Source organism: Saccostrea cucullata, unplaced genomic scaffold (genome assembly GCF_032062105.1).
Source record: "Saccostrea cucullata isolate Sc308-1 unplaced genomic scaffold, CSIRO_AGI_Scuc_v1 ctg8386, whole genome shotgun sequence".
NCBI lineage: Eukaryota > Metazoa > Mollusca > Bivalvia > Ostreida > Ostreidae > Saccostrea > Saccostrea cuccullata.
In genome coordinates, this window is record NW_026926802.1 from 8969 (window position 1) to 24707 (window position 15739).

Consider the following 15739-nt stretch of genomic DNA (forward strand, 5'->3'; position numbering starts at 1 on the left):
GTTTCAGAACCTAAAAATTTTATTTTTATGGAAAAAAATTAAAGTAAGAATAATTTCAGTTTGTCCCATAACAAAACTATTGCTAAATAATACTTCTTCTTCCCTGTGCGCAGAAAAGTTGAATAAGTTTCCATAGTTACCATCTTCTTAAGTACCCAGGAATGAATGTAAGTAGACCAAAAAAATTGATGCAATCTTTTTTAAACGTTGTTAGAACATATTTCTCACCTTTGCATGCTCCAGTTTAATGTTGTTTACAAGTTTGAGCTAAAAATAAAAGTGGCGTGACCTTGACAAACAACAAAACGGTAGATACATCCTTTGTTTCTTTCCGGCTCTTATATTGTGCAGTTTTTTTCTCGCAATTTGATTGTCTTATCTTAGCTATATACGAGGGTTGTCCGTACTGTTCGTGGACAAGCTAAAATTTAAATAAAAATGCTGTCATTGATATTTATTTTTGACATATTTATAATCATTTACTAAATGTGAATTAAAAAATGTAAAAAAAAAAAAATATATATTCAATTTCAACTATATAATTACAATCATGGCTTCATTGTTACATTGGGATAGTGACGCGGAGCCGCAAAAGTTTGATTAAAAGTTATTTATGAATTTATAAATGTCATTTGTATTTTGTAAAATTCCGCGTAAATTCGGATTGCTTCTACATTATGAGGTTGACAAAAGTTAAAACGTCAAATCTGCAAAATTTGAATGTTTAAACTTTAGAAATGGATGAGAAATCGAGGTTAGAATCTATTAAAATAGGATCGGCATTGTTCGAAAAACGAACGTTTTCGAAAAAGGTGGAGCAGAGAGCAGCGATAAAATTTTGTGTAGACATCAGAAAAACACCAAACAGAGACCCATTAATGCTGTAAACAGTCGGGAAAATATATTAAAGGAAACCCTTCTGAAGTATTTAAGTGGAATATAAAATTTTTGGACGGAAGAAACAGTCAGGATGACATACGTAAAAGAAGACCATCATTCCGAGACTGCAGTGCTGTAAAAATGAATTTTGTAACGTGACTTTGCCGTATTTCCTTGAATAAAGTCGTTTTTACGCGGACAAAGGATGGATGATTTGCAAGATATGAGACAGAAACTGTTAATTATTATTTTACATACGAAATTTGAACAGTTTGTACACATATTTGATGAGTGCTTAAAGCAACATATGAAATGTATTGAGTTAAACGGTGACTGTGTTGAGAAAAGTTGCATGTGTTAAGCTTTTGAAGTCGGGTAACGTCAAGGACTTTCGTTTTAGTGTTCCGGGTATGAGTGTGTGTCTTTTTTGCATCTGATAAAAATACCGGGTATAACTATTTGTGCTTTGTTTTTGTTTAAAATTTGCATATGTATAATGTAAAACAATAATTCATTGTAAATAATAGTTTCATATATTTTATCAATGTTTTTAAGTTTTATCAATGTTGTCCACGAACTTTACTGACAACCCTCGTACTCATAATTTTTGTGAGTCATTATCTGTATGCTACAGATATCATGAAAGAAAGACATAATTTTGACTCATTATATTACTTTAATTAGGAAATACAAAAACTTATATCAACAAATAATGATTTCCTTTAACTCTAACTAAAACTTCATTATGCCAACAAAGTAAAATTTATCTATATAATATTGCAGTTGCGAAATGCTCATCCCTTGAAGTTCTTTAAAATGTCTTTGAAGATGTCCAGTTTGCTGTTTTAACAAGTTGATCATAGACACTCCTAAAAGATAAGATTTCCAGAAGTCTTTTGTCCCCCTCAAGTACTATTTCAATGTAGAATAAACACAGACTGATGTTTATGCCAGAAAATTTTCACAATGTCACTTTATGCACAAGACATTTCTATGCGCTGACAATCTAGAGCCAATAATGCTTGTGTTGTAGAAGCTACAGGAAGTCCAATAAGGACTAGTAACTTAAGAGTTAACATATGTAAACTAACCTTACATAGAGATATTAAGGTACACAAAAATCTTGAGACTTTAGAAACATCCCAAGTAAGTTTTACCTTTGGTCTTGAGGGATTAATGTTATAATAATTTTTCATTAGTTTTGTTATCGGTTATGAGGTTTTTTTTTCCATTTGTAACAAAAAAGGCAAGGTATTTACTAGCATAGAGCATCTGAGTATTTATTACAGAATAAGAAAGATATGTTAAATATGTTATAACATTCACTTCAGATGGTGAATACCCCGTTTATAATACCAAAATAAACATCTTTTCCAACAGCACTGATATTGTTGGTTTGTTGCTGCTCGTAAAGATGATGTGATGATGTTCGCATCCAAGTTTGAAAGTCCTGAATTATGGGGTGCTTTCCTGATGCAATACAAGGGATTGATTTCATTTTCAAAAGTAGATGTACCTCGCCTGTTTGAGTCATTGTCAACAAATTCTTGTGCCAGGGTACATGTAGTCTGATTGGAATTAAAAAAAAGGGGGAACCGACGTTATTGATGGAAACCATATTTGTGTGTCCACATTGGGATAATGATTAATGGCTTCTTTGACAAAGTCATCAAAAATCTTATCTATAATTCTACCAATCAATTTGAAAGGTGGAAACATATAAGGAAGAAAAAAGGACCATGACATTGTGTTAAAACATCAAGGTGATAAGCTTCTGGATCGAAATATCTTAGTAGAAATTCATTTAGCTGTTTTTTTTTTACCTTGAAGCAAATAAACCTGCATCTGTTAAAAAAATGATCACAAATCCATTCAAAGACATTCAGTGTAATCTGAAAATTTTCTAGATTATGAATCGGTATTAATATTTTCGATGTATGGAATACATTGTGCATAAATTATTAAATTTCTTTCAAAACACAAGTTTCACACTTCTTTTGTTTTTGGTATGCTGTTTAATGTCCCTCTTAAGAATGTTTTACTCTTATTGAGACGCCACCACATGCTGATTGAAATCTGCAAATTTTGTACTATGCTCGGCACATCCGAAGGACCGGTGGGATTCGAACACGCGATCAACTCCTTACTCCACGACTCTAGAGTAGACTCTCTAACCACCACGCCACGCTGGCGACCACTTCAATTGTTAATTTGTCAAGTTTGTTTTAGACTGCATACCACTCATTGCATCAATATATGAAACAACACAACTGCTGTATTATCAGTTTTGAACAGATATGTTTTAAATTGAATTTCTTGTAAGAAGGTTTTAATACAAAAAAAGTTACAAAAAGTTACAAAGTATTAATACGGAATTCCGCTTCATTGCATATCAACCTACCTCCTGCCATTTAAAAAAAAATACCCCTTCTTTTTAATGATGTATCTGATTAAACCCAAAAATAAACAGGATTGGGTATAATTGGATTACCATTTAGACTTCTAAAATTTCTTTCCCACCAATCAATTTCGTTAAGATTGATGTCAGAACAAACCATATAAGAATCATAATCGTCATTCTGCAATTTTAAAGTCGTATCTTTATCCCTTTCTTATTTTTTGAAATACAAAGCAACCTTGCATAATAGCATTACAAATATGTACTAACAAATACAATTAACATTTAACAAGGTCCTTTGCATTTCAGAAAATTATTTCGCTTTTAATCAGGAAGTCATCAATGTAATTACAGCATCTGTCTCCATTCTCTCTGAATACAGTATACACTGGATTAAGAATCTTATTAAATAACCGTGGATATGATAATCCAAACGGTAGTAGTACAAATCTTTTAAATTTTCCTTTTTTTATTTTGAATGTCTTTTCTTTTCGTTAGATCAACTGAGAACAAAAGTCATCTGTGTTTAATTCTAAACCATGTTGATAATTCATGTATTCATTTAAATTCCTCTTATTGATAAGTGATCATACACTATCATCCTTTTTTGGTACTAAAAAAAGTTACAAAAATAAGCATCTGCTACATCAAAAATTTTATCAATAGCACATTTGCTGAAAGATTTTCTACTTCCTTAAGAACTAGATATTCCATCATTTTCTCCCTTATCAAATGAAATTTGTTTCGGCATTGACGTAAGTAAGAAATTTCCATACACTCAGTTTTATATCCTGCGTAAACGATATCTATAATAATTTTCTATGATCATTGCCGAAATGTCACCAGTATTCATATTTAGCTTTTTTACCTTTTTTTCCTCGCGCTCATGTACTGTTTCTGATCTTGTCCCCTTTTGGTACTGTTCATGGTCATGAATCTTGACCTGCCTCTGCTTCTATATACAATGTTGTAGCTTTGCACTGGACTGGAATAGTTTGGATTATAGAGTAGAAAGTGTCTGCACTCAAAAACAGGCCATTTTATTATTCCCCCGTAAACGACGTTTCGAGGGTAAATTGATTTTGTCGTGTCCGTCCGTCTGTCTCGCTGTCTGTCTCTCTGTTTGTTAGTCCGAGAAAATTTTAACCTTGCCCATAACTTTAGATGTAGTGGAGCTTTGACTTTCATATTTCACATATGTATTCCTTGTGACAAGACCTTTCTTTGGGTTCCACCAAATTTGACCTTGACCTTAGAGTTTGACCCACTTTTTTTGCACATAAATCTTTTACTTTGGCCATAACTTTTGAACGGTAAATAGAAGAACATTCATATTTCACATATGTATTTTTTAGGCAAGACCTTTCATTGGACAATGAAACCAACAACCTTGACCTTTTGACCTTGACATTGGAGTATTCCATACGTATGAAAAAAACTTTATAACGTTGGAATAACTTTTAAACGGTAAGGGCTAGGGCTTTCATACTCAACAAATGTGATCCTTGTGAAAAGATGTTTCAATGGACACAAAGAACTTTGACCCTTTGACCATAGAGTTTGGCCTACTTTAAAAAAAAATTGACTATAAATATTATAGGGCTACGTTTAAGGCTTTCATATTTTACATATTTACTCATTGAGAGAATACCTTTTCTTGCATATCGAGAACTTTGACCCTTTGACCTTGATCTTGGAGTCTGACCTACTTTTTAAAAACTTTAACCTTGGCCATAACTTTTGAACGGTTAGGGATAGGGTTTTCATACTTCACATATGTAATACTTGTGATAGGACCTTTCCTAAGAAATATTTCACAATCGTATTTCTTGTGATAAGACCCTATTTTGGGTACTGATATATTTAATCTGCATTTACGAAAAGTTTAAGCTTCGCTATGTTACCATACCGGGGCATCAGTATTTCAATAAACAAGTTTTTTAGTTTTTTTTTTATATATAAGTTACAATCATACAAAAACATACATAAAGAAAGACAAGTTACAATTATAAATACAATAAAAATATGATAAATTTGAATAAAGATTACGTACATTATACAACTGGGAAAACGTAAGTACTTTGGAGTATTTTTTTCACGTCAGCATAATGGGCTATTATTTCTCATCGACTAATGTTCATACTGTCCCTTATCATATTTGCAGAGATCACAATTAATTTTATCGTCATTTTGGCAACATTTTAAATTGAAAAAACTTACATTTAAAAAAAAAGGGTTTTATAAACTTTAATATGCATTCTCTGTAAGCACCAAAAAATCTAGGAAACGACATGTCTCGGATTTTGATGAAATTTTCACCATTGGTGTGTCTTGGTACAAAACTAGTAAATATGGTGTCGGAAGTTCCACACGTGCACTTCGTTGCCATGGAGACGGATCCATTGAATTCGGCCATTTTTGGCCCATTTTGACTAAATGAAAACATGAAAATTGAGGAAATATAAATGAATATTTATTGGTATCTAATACACTCTAACAAAAATCATTGGATCATATGATAACATGACATTTTAAGGTACACAGGGCATATAAAAGTTTATTCTAGAAATATTCCTCTTGTAAGAAAAAGGTCATGCAAACTGACATGGTTTCTAAAAATTTGAAAAATGGGGATATTGGAATTTTTTGAGATCTTTGAGGCTAAATAAGAAAAATTGTCCGCGGAAATTTCACAAATGTTATATGTGTATTATACTTGGGAATAAGTAGTGTCATTTCATGAAAAAACATAAGTGGGCTTTTGCTCCTATTTTTAGTAACATGTATCTATAAATAGATATATTTTAGAAAAATGTGTAAAATCACATTTTGGCAAAGTTTAAATTGTAATTACTGGATAATTAGAACGTAATTTGTAAAAATTGAAATTTTAATGACAAGAGCTGGACACCACTAGCTGGTATAGACAACGGTTGAGGGGAATTCCCATTTCTATTTTTAGTAACAGGTGGCTAAATATAGATATGTCTCTGAATATTAGGAAAAATGGCATTTTTGTTCTAATTGGAAGCTTCATATAAAAAGTCCTAACGAAAATAAAGCTTTCTACAATATGCTTTCAGAATGTACATGTGTTTGTTCAAAAATTGCTACAATATTGAGGATGGACTCTTGTATCATTTTATGGCAACAATTGTCTAAAAATAGATTACTCGAATAATTTGAGAAAATGTAGATTATTGCACCTTTTCAGGCACTTTTTAGATGTAGTTGCTGCATAATTGGGAAATATTTTGTAAAATTTTAGATGTTAATGACAAGACCTGGATACCACTAGGTGGTATGGATAATTGTTGAAGGGAATTCCCATTTCTATTTTTAGTATCAGGTGGCTAAATATAGAGATGTCTCTGAATATTAGGAAAAATGGCATTTTTGTTCTAATTGGAAGCTTCATTTAAAAAGTCCTAACAAATATAAAGCTTTCTACAATATGCTTTCAGAATGTACAAGTGTTTGTACAATAATTGCCACAATATTGAGGATGAACTCTTCTTTTATTTCATATTAACAATGGTCTAAAAATATATTATTAGAATTATTGAGAAAATGTAGATTATTGCACCTTTTCAAGCACATTTTAGATGTAATTGCTGCATAATTAGGAAATATTTTGTAAAATTTAGATGTTAATGACAAGATCTGGACACCACTAGCTGGCCAGGTATGAATAATGGTTGAGGGGAATTCCCATTACTATTTTTAGTATCAGGTGGCTAAATATAGATTTGTCTCTAAATATTAGGAAAAATGGCATTTTTGTTCTAATTGGAAGCTTCATATAAAAAGTCATAACAAATATAAAGCTTTCGACAATATGCTTTCAGAATGCACATGTTTGTACAATAATGCTACAATATTGAGGATGGATTCTTGCTTCATTTTAAAGCAACTATGGTCTAAACATAGATTACTCGAATAATTGAGAAAATGTAGATTATTGCACCTTTTTTAGGCACTTTATAGATGCCATTGCTGCTTAATTAGGAAGTATATCGTAAAATTTGAGATGTTAATGACAAAAGCTGGACACTATTGGTCGGTGTGGACAATGGTTGAGGGGGTTTCCCAATTCTGTTTTTAGTACCAAATGGCGAAATATAGATTTGTCTCTAAATATTAGGAAAAAATGGCAGTTTTTTACTAATTTGAATCTTCCTAGAAAATGTCTTAAATATAAACCTTTCTACAATATGCCTTCGAAATGAACACTTGTTTGCACAGGAATTGCTACAATATTTAGGACTGACCCTTTTTGTTATACCAACAATGATCTAAAAAGATTCCTAGAATAATCGAGAAAATATGGGTTATTGTACCCTTTCAGGCAATGTTGGAAAGAAAAATCAATGTTATACCGTTAGTCTGGAAATTTTTGCTGTAGATAAATTTTTAGCAAATTTGCGAGCTTATTGCATTTGCAAAAATATTTTTCTTAAAAATAAATTACAAATAAGAAAATGTTAACAAAGCAGTGGTTTATTCGCAAAATTTATAAGCACCATTTTGACCTGAATTCGCAAAATAAAATCGACGTAAAATTTTCCAGATTTACAGTAGACGTTGTGTGACTGAAAAATAATTCCAATCTATTTAGTGAAATGCACACTATTTGAACGTGGGGCTCTCTTTTCTATTTATAGCACATCCAATTATGTGTAGCAACTTCTCAGCAGAAAAAGAAAAATGACAAAGGATTAAAAGGGCTTCATTGATAACATATTTACGAAATATACTGCTGTATTCAACATGTTCAATATGTCATGAGTATAATAAAGTTTTCCTAGTAAAATAATCATGTGACTGATAAGTATAAACTATATGTAATATCGGTAGTTACCGTTAACTAACAAGCATAAAAACAATGATGATAATCAGTTCTACTTATATTTGAAATATGCGAAATCAATGAGGACTTCCAGTTCTATTTATAGAAAAAAAGAACAAGGTACAGTTTCAATACAAAATATTTAAAGCTCTATATTTTTCTAATATATGAAAGTGATATAGGAAATCAAAATTCACTCTTTTTGAATCATAAGAATTCCCTGCAGTAAAAATACACAAATCGTTTTTCTTATATGACCTCCTAAATGCTAATTGTGACGTCATTAACTTGTGTATTTTCCCGTATTTTCTTAAAAAGTTGCAGAAGACATCAATTTTCAGTGGAATATTTTCTTTCAGAAGACATACTCTGCCACTCTCGCCCAGAGAGATTTTTAGATAACCGATATGTAATTTTTCATAGCAGTTTACATAATCCAAAAATTAAAGAAGGCGACGGTGGCTAAAGGAAAATCAGCACAGAAATGAGTCATTTTGAGGCTTTTCTGCATTAAACTTAAAAATGTACCAAATTAATGACGTCATATATCCTGAACGACCCCCCTTCGTGTCATATTCTTTAATGATCTATCATATTCATCTACTCAATGATTGTTAAAGCCAATTTCACAACTTTTTAAGAACATTAAATTTCTAGGGCACAATAAAGCTCAAACCGTACCTTCTTATATAAAAGAGAGCAGAGGGCATCAACAGTCATGAGAGTAACCCTGTAACAGATCAGTGAAATGGCATTTTAACAAGGTCTTGTTATTAGAGATTAGATTCCCTAGTTTCTCCTCTTGTTTATAGAGAAAATCCCTATGGTTGGTACATGTATTAACAAAAATCCTTAGATACTCTGTGACAATTTTGACAAAAAAAAGGTTCTTGAAATATGGTGACTATAAAAAAAAATGCAGACCACAGAAACTGCCATATAGAATACGTTCTTTGAATCTTCGTCTAAAAAAATTAAAAGTCTTTGGACAAAATAAACTTGTAGATGAAAATACAGGTACATTGTCAAAGATTAGAATTAGGACAATCAGGAATTATTTTACAGAACAATTGAAAAGATTTTTAAAGTTTACCTATAAATGGCATAAATATCTATATTTCGCCACGTGATACTAAAATTGTAATAGGAACCCCCTCAAATTTTGTCCACACTAGCTAGCTGTGGCCAGCTACTGTCATTAACATCTCAAATTTTACAATATACTTCCTAATTATGCAGCTATGACATTTAAAAAGTGCCAGAAAAAGTGCAATAATGTACATTTTCTCGATTATTCCAGGAGTCTATTTTTAGACCATTGTTGCTTTAAAAAGAAACAAGAGTTCATCCTCAATATTGTAGCAATTATTGTACAAACAAGTTTTCATTCTGTTGGCATATTGTAGAAAGCATTATATTTATAAAGACATTTTGTACGAAGATTCAAATTAGCATAAAACTGCAATTTTCCCTAATATTAAGAGTACTTCATATCTATATTACGCCACGTGATACTATAAATAGAAATGGGAAACCCCCCCAACCATTGTCCCTACCTGCTAAGTGTTGTCATTAACATCTAAAATTTTACAATATACTTCCTAAGTAATCAGCAATCACATCTATAAAGTGCTTAAAAAGGTGCAGTGATCTACATTTTCTCCATTATTCGAATAATATATTTTTAGACCATTGTTGGTATGAAATGAAACAAGAGTTCATCCTCAATATTGTGGAAATTATTGTACAAACACATGTACATTCTGAAAACATATTGTAGAAAGCTTTATATTTGTTATGACTTTTTATATGAAGCTTCCAATTAGAACAAAAATGCCATTTTTCCTAATATTCAGAGAGATGTCTATTTTTAGCCACCTGATACTAAAAATAGAAAAAGGGGAATTCCCCTCAACAATTATCCAAACCAGCTAGAGATATCCATATCTTGTCATTAACATCTCAAATTTTACAAAATATTTCCTAATTATGCAGCAACTACATCTTTAAGTGCCTGAAAGGGTGCAATAACCTACATTTTCTCAAATTATTCGAGTAATCTATTTTTAGACCGTTGTTGCCATAAAATGATACAAGAGTCCATCCTCAATATTGTAGCAATTTTTGTGCAAACACAAGTACATTCTGAAAGCATTTTGTAGAGAGCTTTATATTTGTTAGGACTTTTTATATGAAGCTTCCAATTAGAACAAAAATGCCATTTTTCCTAATATTCAGAGACATCTCTATATTTAGTCACCTGATATTAAAAATAGAAATGGGAATTCCCCTCATCAATTATCCATACCTGCTAGTGGTATCCAGATTCTGTCATTTACATCTAAAATTTTACAAAATATTTCCTAATTATGCAGCAACTACATCTAAAAATTGCCTGAAAAGGTGCAATAATCTACATTTTCTTAATTATTGGAGTAATCTATTTTTAGATCATTGTTGCCATTAAATGAAACAAGAGTTCATCCTCAGTATTGAAGCAATTTTTGAACAAACACATGTACATTCTGAAAACATATTGTAGAAAGCTTTATATTTGTTAGGACTTTTTATATAAAGCTACCAATTAGAATAAAAATGCCATTTTTCCTAATATTCAGAGACATCTCTATATATGACCACCTGTTACTAAAAATAGAAATGGGAATTCCCCTCAACCGTTGTCCATACCAGCTAGTGGTGTCCAGCTCTTGTCGTTAGAATCTCAATTTTTACAACATACTTCTAATTATGCAGTAATGACAATTAAAACCTTGCCAAAATTTGATTTTTCACATTTTTCTAAAATATATCTATTTATAGATACATGTTACTAAAAATAGGAGCAAAAGCCCACTTATGTTTTTTCATGTTTTTCAAATTTTTAGAAACCATGTCAGTTTGCATGACCTTTTTCTTACAGGAAGAATATTTCTAGAATAAACGATTATATGCTCTGTGTACCTTAAAAGGTCATGTTATCATATGATCCAATGATTTTTGTTAGAGTGTATTAGATACCGATAAATATTCATTTACATTTCTTCTATTTTCATGTTTTCATTTAGTCAAAATGGGCCAAAAATGGCCGAATTCAATGGATCCGTCTCCATGGCAACGAATTGCACGTGTGGAACTTCCGACACCATATTTACTAGTTTTGTACCAAGACACACCTATGGTAAAAATTTCATCAAAATCCGAGACATGTAGTTTCCAAGCCCTATAGTAAATTCGTTGGTGCTTACAGAGAATGCGTGTTAAGACCACACATGACATATTTGGAGCTATTCACTTTGCAATGTAGAATAAATTATTCATGTTTATGACAAAATCTGAAATTTCATAAAAGCCTTCTACAACATGATTGCAACTAACCTTAAAAACGACAATATTTAAGATACGTTTTTATAAGCTTGTTAAATAAACCATATAAAATTTAAGATATGCACGAGCGTATTTGAAGGTTTGTTAAATATTGTCTTTAAAAGGTGGATTTTATGCGTAAAATCTTATCACTCTTTCTCTTGAAAGATTAATTAAAGATAAATCAGATTTAATATATATCTCGAATTCTATTTTTAAAAATAGTTCTCATTTGACTTGTATTAAAGTATCTCTTCCAGCAACTAATTAGTACCTCAACAAATGACGTATGTCACGAAAGAAATTTCAATGGATAGTGTTTCCGGTTTTTATTACGTATTTTGCTGAGTTGTTTTACAAGTTGTTTTCGTAAACTTCTTCATTTGGATTCCGTGCCTGTGGTTTATTCTTTTCTCTTCTATCAACCTCAACGGGAATTTTGAAAATCAGTTGATCTAAATAGCAAAAGAGACTACAACTTACACCTTCAAAATATAATTAATTTGAGATATAGAGGTTATGATATCAGAAAAAAACTTTTAAAAAAAAAGACTTGTTACAATTCTACCAAAATCCATGTTGTACCATAATTATTTTCCTTATATGCAACACCAGATGTTGAGTAAATATTTTCTCTTTTTCTTGATCTGTTAATATGTTTAGATTCATCAAAGAAAGGAAGGGACATCAAAAAAAGTTATCAGAAATGTACTTTACACTTTTATTTGTAGATAAGGTATTTCTTTAAATAAAGAAATACTATTAACAGCAAAATTAATTTCTCCAAAATGCAGCTCATATTATTTTGATAAAGAATAATATTATTTAATCTCTTTTCTTAGAACCAGAGAAATTAATAAATTCAAGAAATCTTTTTTCTTATAATTGGAAAAAGAACTCATAGTTCAAAAGATAAAACAGTATTTACCTGAAAAAATGTATTAGTACCATTACAACTAAAAGAGAGCCGACGACCCCAGTTACAGAACCGATATAAATAGCCTGTTTAGAATTCGAAATATAGCTGCCATCATACAAAGCTGTCGAAAAAAATATTGATTTATTTTAATTGATAAAGTGGTCATGAAACACATTAAAATTATAAAATTAACAAAATAATTTATATAGACATTAAAGGATTTTTTTTCAAAAATGATAAAAGGCATTTGGCAAGTTGTACATGTGTAGAAAGCTTAAACTAAAACTTAAAACATATCACAGGCTTGATGAATTAAGCGCACATTGTTATTAAACGAAACAATACCTATAGGTTGATTGCACATATTCAGCTGTACTGCATTCATCAAAATATCAAAACTCAATCCCACGATTCGAATCCAGATAAATCCAGACATCTGCTCACTATAGTAAAATTCGGTCACTAAGAGCTCGCTTATAATAAATTATCAGTCTCATGGAATTAGTTTTTTGATTCCGTTAAATACTTTCAATTAATTTTTAAAACCGAAATAAATACAAAATTGAAGTATTAACAATTTCTGTTTGAAGGAACCCAAATTGAATGTCCCCTTAACTTCATTATAACTAAGTTTTACTGTACTTATGAAGAATACAATTTTTTAATAGCCGCTTTTTCCTTGGAATCTGACTCTAAAGTACATGTAGTTGGAAAAAATCATATTAACAATATTTTTGATAAAAGTTTAAACGAGTGTCAACTACAAATTTTTGAAAAATATGTATAATTTCAAATATTTGAGTCTCGAAACAAAGTTTTATCTTACAGAAAATGGAAAATTCGTGTAGAATACAGAAATGTCTCAACCTTTACCTCTGGGCAGCTGTATCTGTATGGTCACGATATTTTTTATCTCATTACAGGCAATCACAAGATATCAAATCATATCTTTACCCTCTACTTTTCAAGTGTTTTATCCGTTGGTCTGTGCTTTTCACAAAAATATGTTATACAAAATTTACATTTAATATTATTATAAGTTCCAAATTCCGTTTTGTGGGTATTTGAATCGAGCAGCTCTTCAACATAAACCAAGGCCAAAAACAAATCAACTGAATAAAACATATTGAAATAACGAACAGTATTCAAGATCAAAAGTTCATAAAATAATACAAAATAGGAGCAGAGGAACCAATGACTCTCAAAAGATCAGAAGTAAGATCAGATGCCAAAGAGGAGTGGGCATACCCTGCTGACCGGTCACACCCGCCGTGTGCTTCTTGTCGACGTTTTGACAAAGGTAGAGAAAAGAGAATATATGGAAAGATTTATAGATCATTACCATTTTGACATTTCGCATCAAAGTAATTTCCATCACAACCTAAGGTACATGTTCCGTTGTTTGCATGACAGGTTCCGTTTATACAGTTATGACTGCAGGGTCTCTCACAGTCCTCTCCGTAACGTGTCGCTAAACAACCTTAATTTTAAAATAATTTTATATATCATACGTTTACTCAGAAAGTTTCATAAAGAAAAGAATTTCTTGAAAATGAAGCTTTTCTATTACATCAAACAACTAGTGCTTATTGTAATGAAACCCTTACAGACAATCCCAAAACAGCTCCCATCTAATTATCTTTTGTCCCCAATTCCTTTTATACTTCAATCAGAAAACATGACCATTCAATATGTAATACTTAATTAATTTTTCGAAGCAGTAAATTACATAAAATGAAAAATAAGAAATATATAATCGTTAAAGTCAATAAGAATTTAACGTCAAGGACTTTCGTTTTAGTGTTCCGGGTATGAGTGTGTGTCTTTTTTGCATCTGATAAAAATACCGGGTATAACTATTTGTGCTTTGTTTTTGTTTAAAATTTGCATATGTATAATGTAAAACAATAATTCATTGTAAATAATAGTTTCATATATTTTATCAATGTTTTTAAGTTTTATCAATGTTGTCCACGAACTTTACTGACAACCCTCGTACTCATAATTTTTGTGAGTCATTATCTGTATGCTACAGATATCATGAAAGAAAGACATAATTTTGACTCATTATATTACTTTAATTAGGAAATACAAAAACTTATATCAACAAATAATGATTTCCTTTAACTCTAACTAAAACTTCATTATGCCAACAAAGTAAAATTTATCTATATAATATTGCAGTTGCGAAATGCTCATCCCTTGAAGTTCTTTAAAATGTCTTTGAAGATGTCCAGTTTGCTGTTTTAACAAGTTGATCATAGACACTCCTAAAAGATAAGATTTCCAGAAGTCTTTTGTCCCCCTCAAGTACTATTTCAATGTAGAATAAACACAGACTGATGTTTATGCCAGAAAATTTTCACAATGTCACTTTATGCACAAGACATTTCTATGCGCTGACAATCTAGAGCCAATAATGCTTGTGTTGTAGAAGCTACAGGAAGTCCAATAAGGACTAGTAACTTAAGAGTTAACATATGTATACTAACCTTACATAGAGATATTAAGGTACACAAAAATCTTGAGACTTTAGAAACATCCCAAGTAAGTTTTACCTTTGGTCTTGAGGGATTAATGTTATAATAATTTTTCATTAGTTTTGTTATCGGTTATGAGGTTTTTTTTCCATTTGTAACAAAAAAGGCAAGGTATTTACTAACATAGAGCATCTGAGTATTTATTACAGAATAAGAAAGATATGTTAAATATGTTATAACATTCACTTCAGATGGTGAATACCCCGTTTATAATACCAAAATAAACATCTTTTCCAACAGCACTGATATTGTTGGTTTGTTGCTGCTCGTAAAGATGATGTGATGATGTTCGCATCCAAGTTTGAAAGTCCTGAATTATGGGGTGCTTTCCTGATGCAATACAAGGGATTGATTTCATTTTCAAAAGTAGATGTACCTCGCCTGTTTGAGTCATTGTCAACAAATTCTTGTGCCAGGGTACATGTAGTCTGATTGGAATTAAAAAAAAGGGGGAACCGACGTTATTGATGGAAACCATATTTGTGTGTCCACATTGGGATAATGATTAATGGCTTCTTTGACAAAGTCATCAAAAATCTTATCTATAATTCTACCAATCAATTTGAAAGGTGGAAACATATAAGGAAGAAAAAAGGACCATGACATTGTGTTAAAACATCAAGGTGATAAGCTTCTGGATCGAAATATCTTAGTAGAAATTCATTTAGCTGTTTTTTTTTTACCTTGAAGCAAATAAACCTGCATCTGTTAAAAAAATGATCACAAATCCATTCAAAGACATTCAGTGTAATCTGAAAATTTTCTAGATTATGAATCGGTATTAATATTTT

The 15739-nt window shown here is 30.9% G+C and overlaps 1 protein-coding gene across 1 annotated transcript; it reads right to left on the reverse strand.

Annotated features, from left to right (window-relative positions):
• Positions 1-11644: 11644 nt before the first annotated feature.
• Positions 11645-15342, reverse strand: LOC134272674 (uncharacterized). Its single transcript, XM_062754874.1, has 5 exons — positions 15165-15342; positions 13751-13888; positions 12418-12529; positions 12075-12136; positions 11645-11944 (listed from the first exon to the last, which is right to left on the reverse strand). The coding sequence occupies exons 1-5, from the start codon at positions 15340-15342 to the stop codon at positions 11844-11846; spliced, it is 591 nt and encodes a 196-aa protein (XP_062610858.1). The 3' UTR covers positions 11645-11843.
• Positions 15343-15739: the final 397 nt, after the last annotated feature.

What these genes read in the sequence shown, in the direction of transcription:
- LOC134272674 (XM_062754874.1), bottom strand. Translation starts at nt 15,342, where the DNA reads ATGACTCAAACAGGCGAGGTACATCTACTTTTGAAAATGAAATCAATC. An exon ending in TGATGCGAAATGTCAAAATG is followed by an intron (nt 12,530 to 13,750) that starts GTAATGATCTAT and finishes TTTTTTCGACAG; the next exon opens with CTTTGTATGATGGCAGCTAT. An exon ending in ATATAAGGAAAATAATTATG is followed by an intron (nt 11,945 to 12,074) that starts GTACAACATGGA and finishes TTTGCTATTTAG; the next exon opens with ATCAACTGATTTTCAAAATT.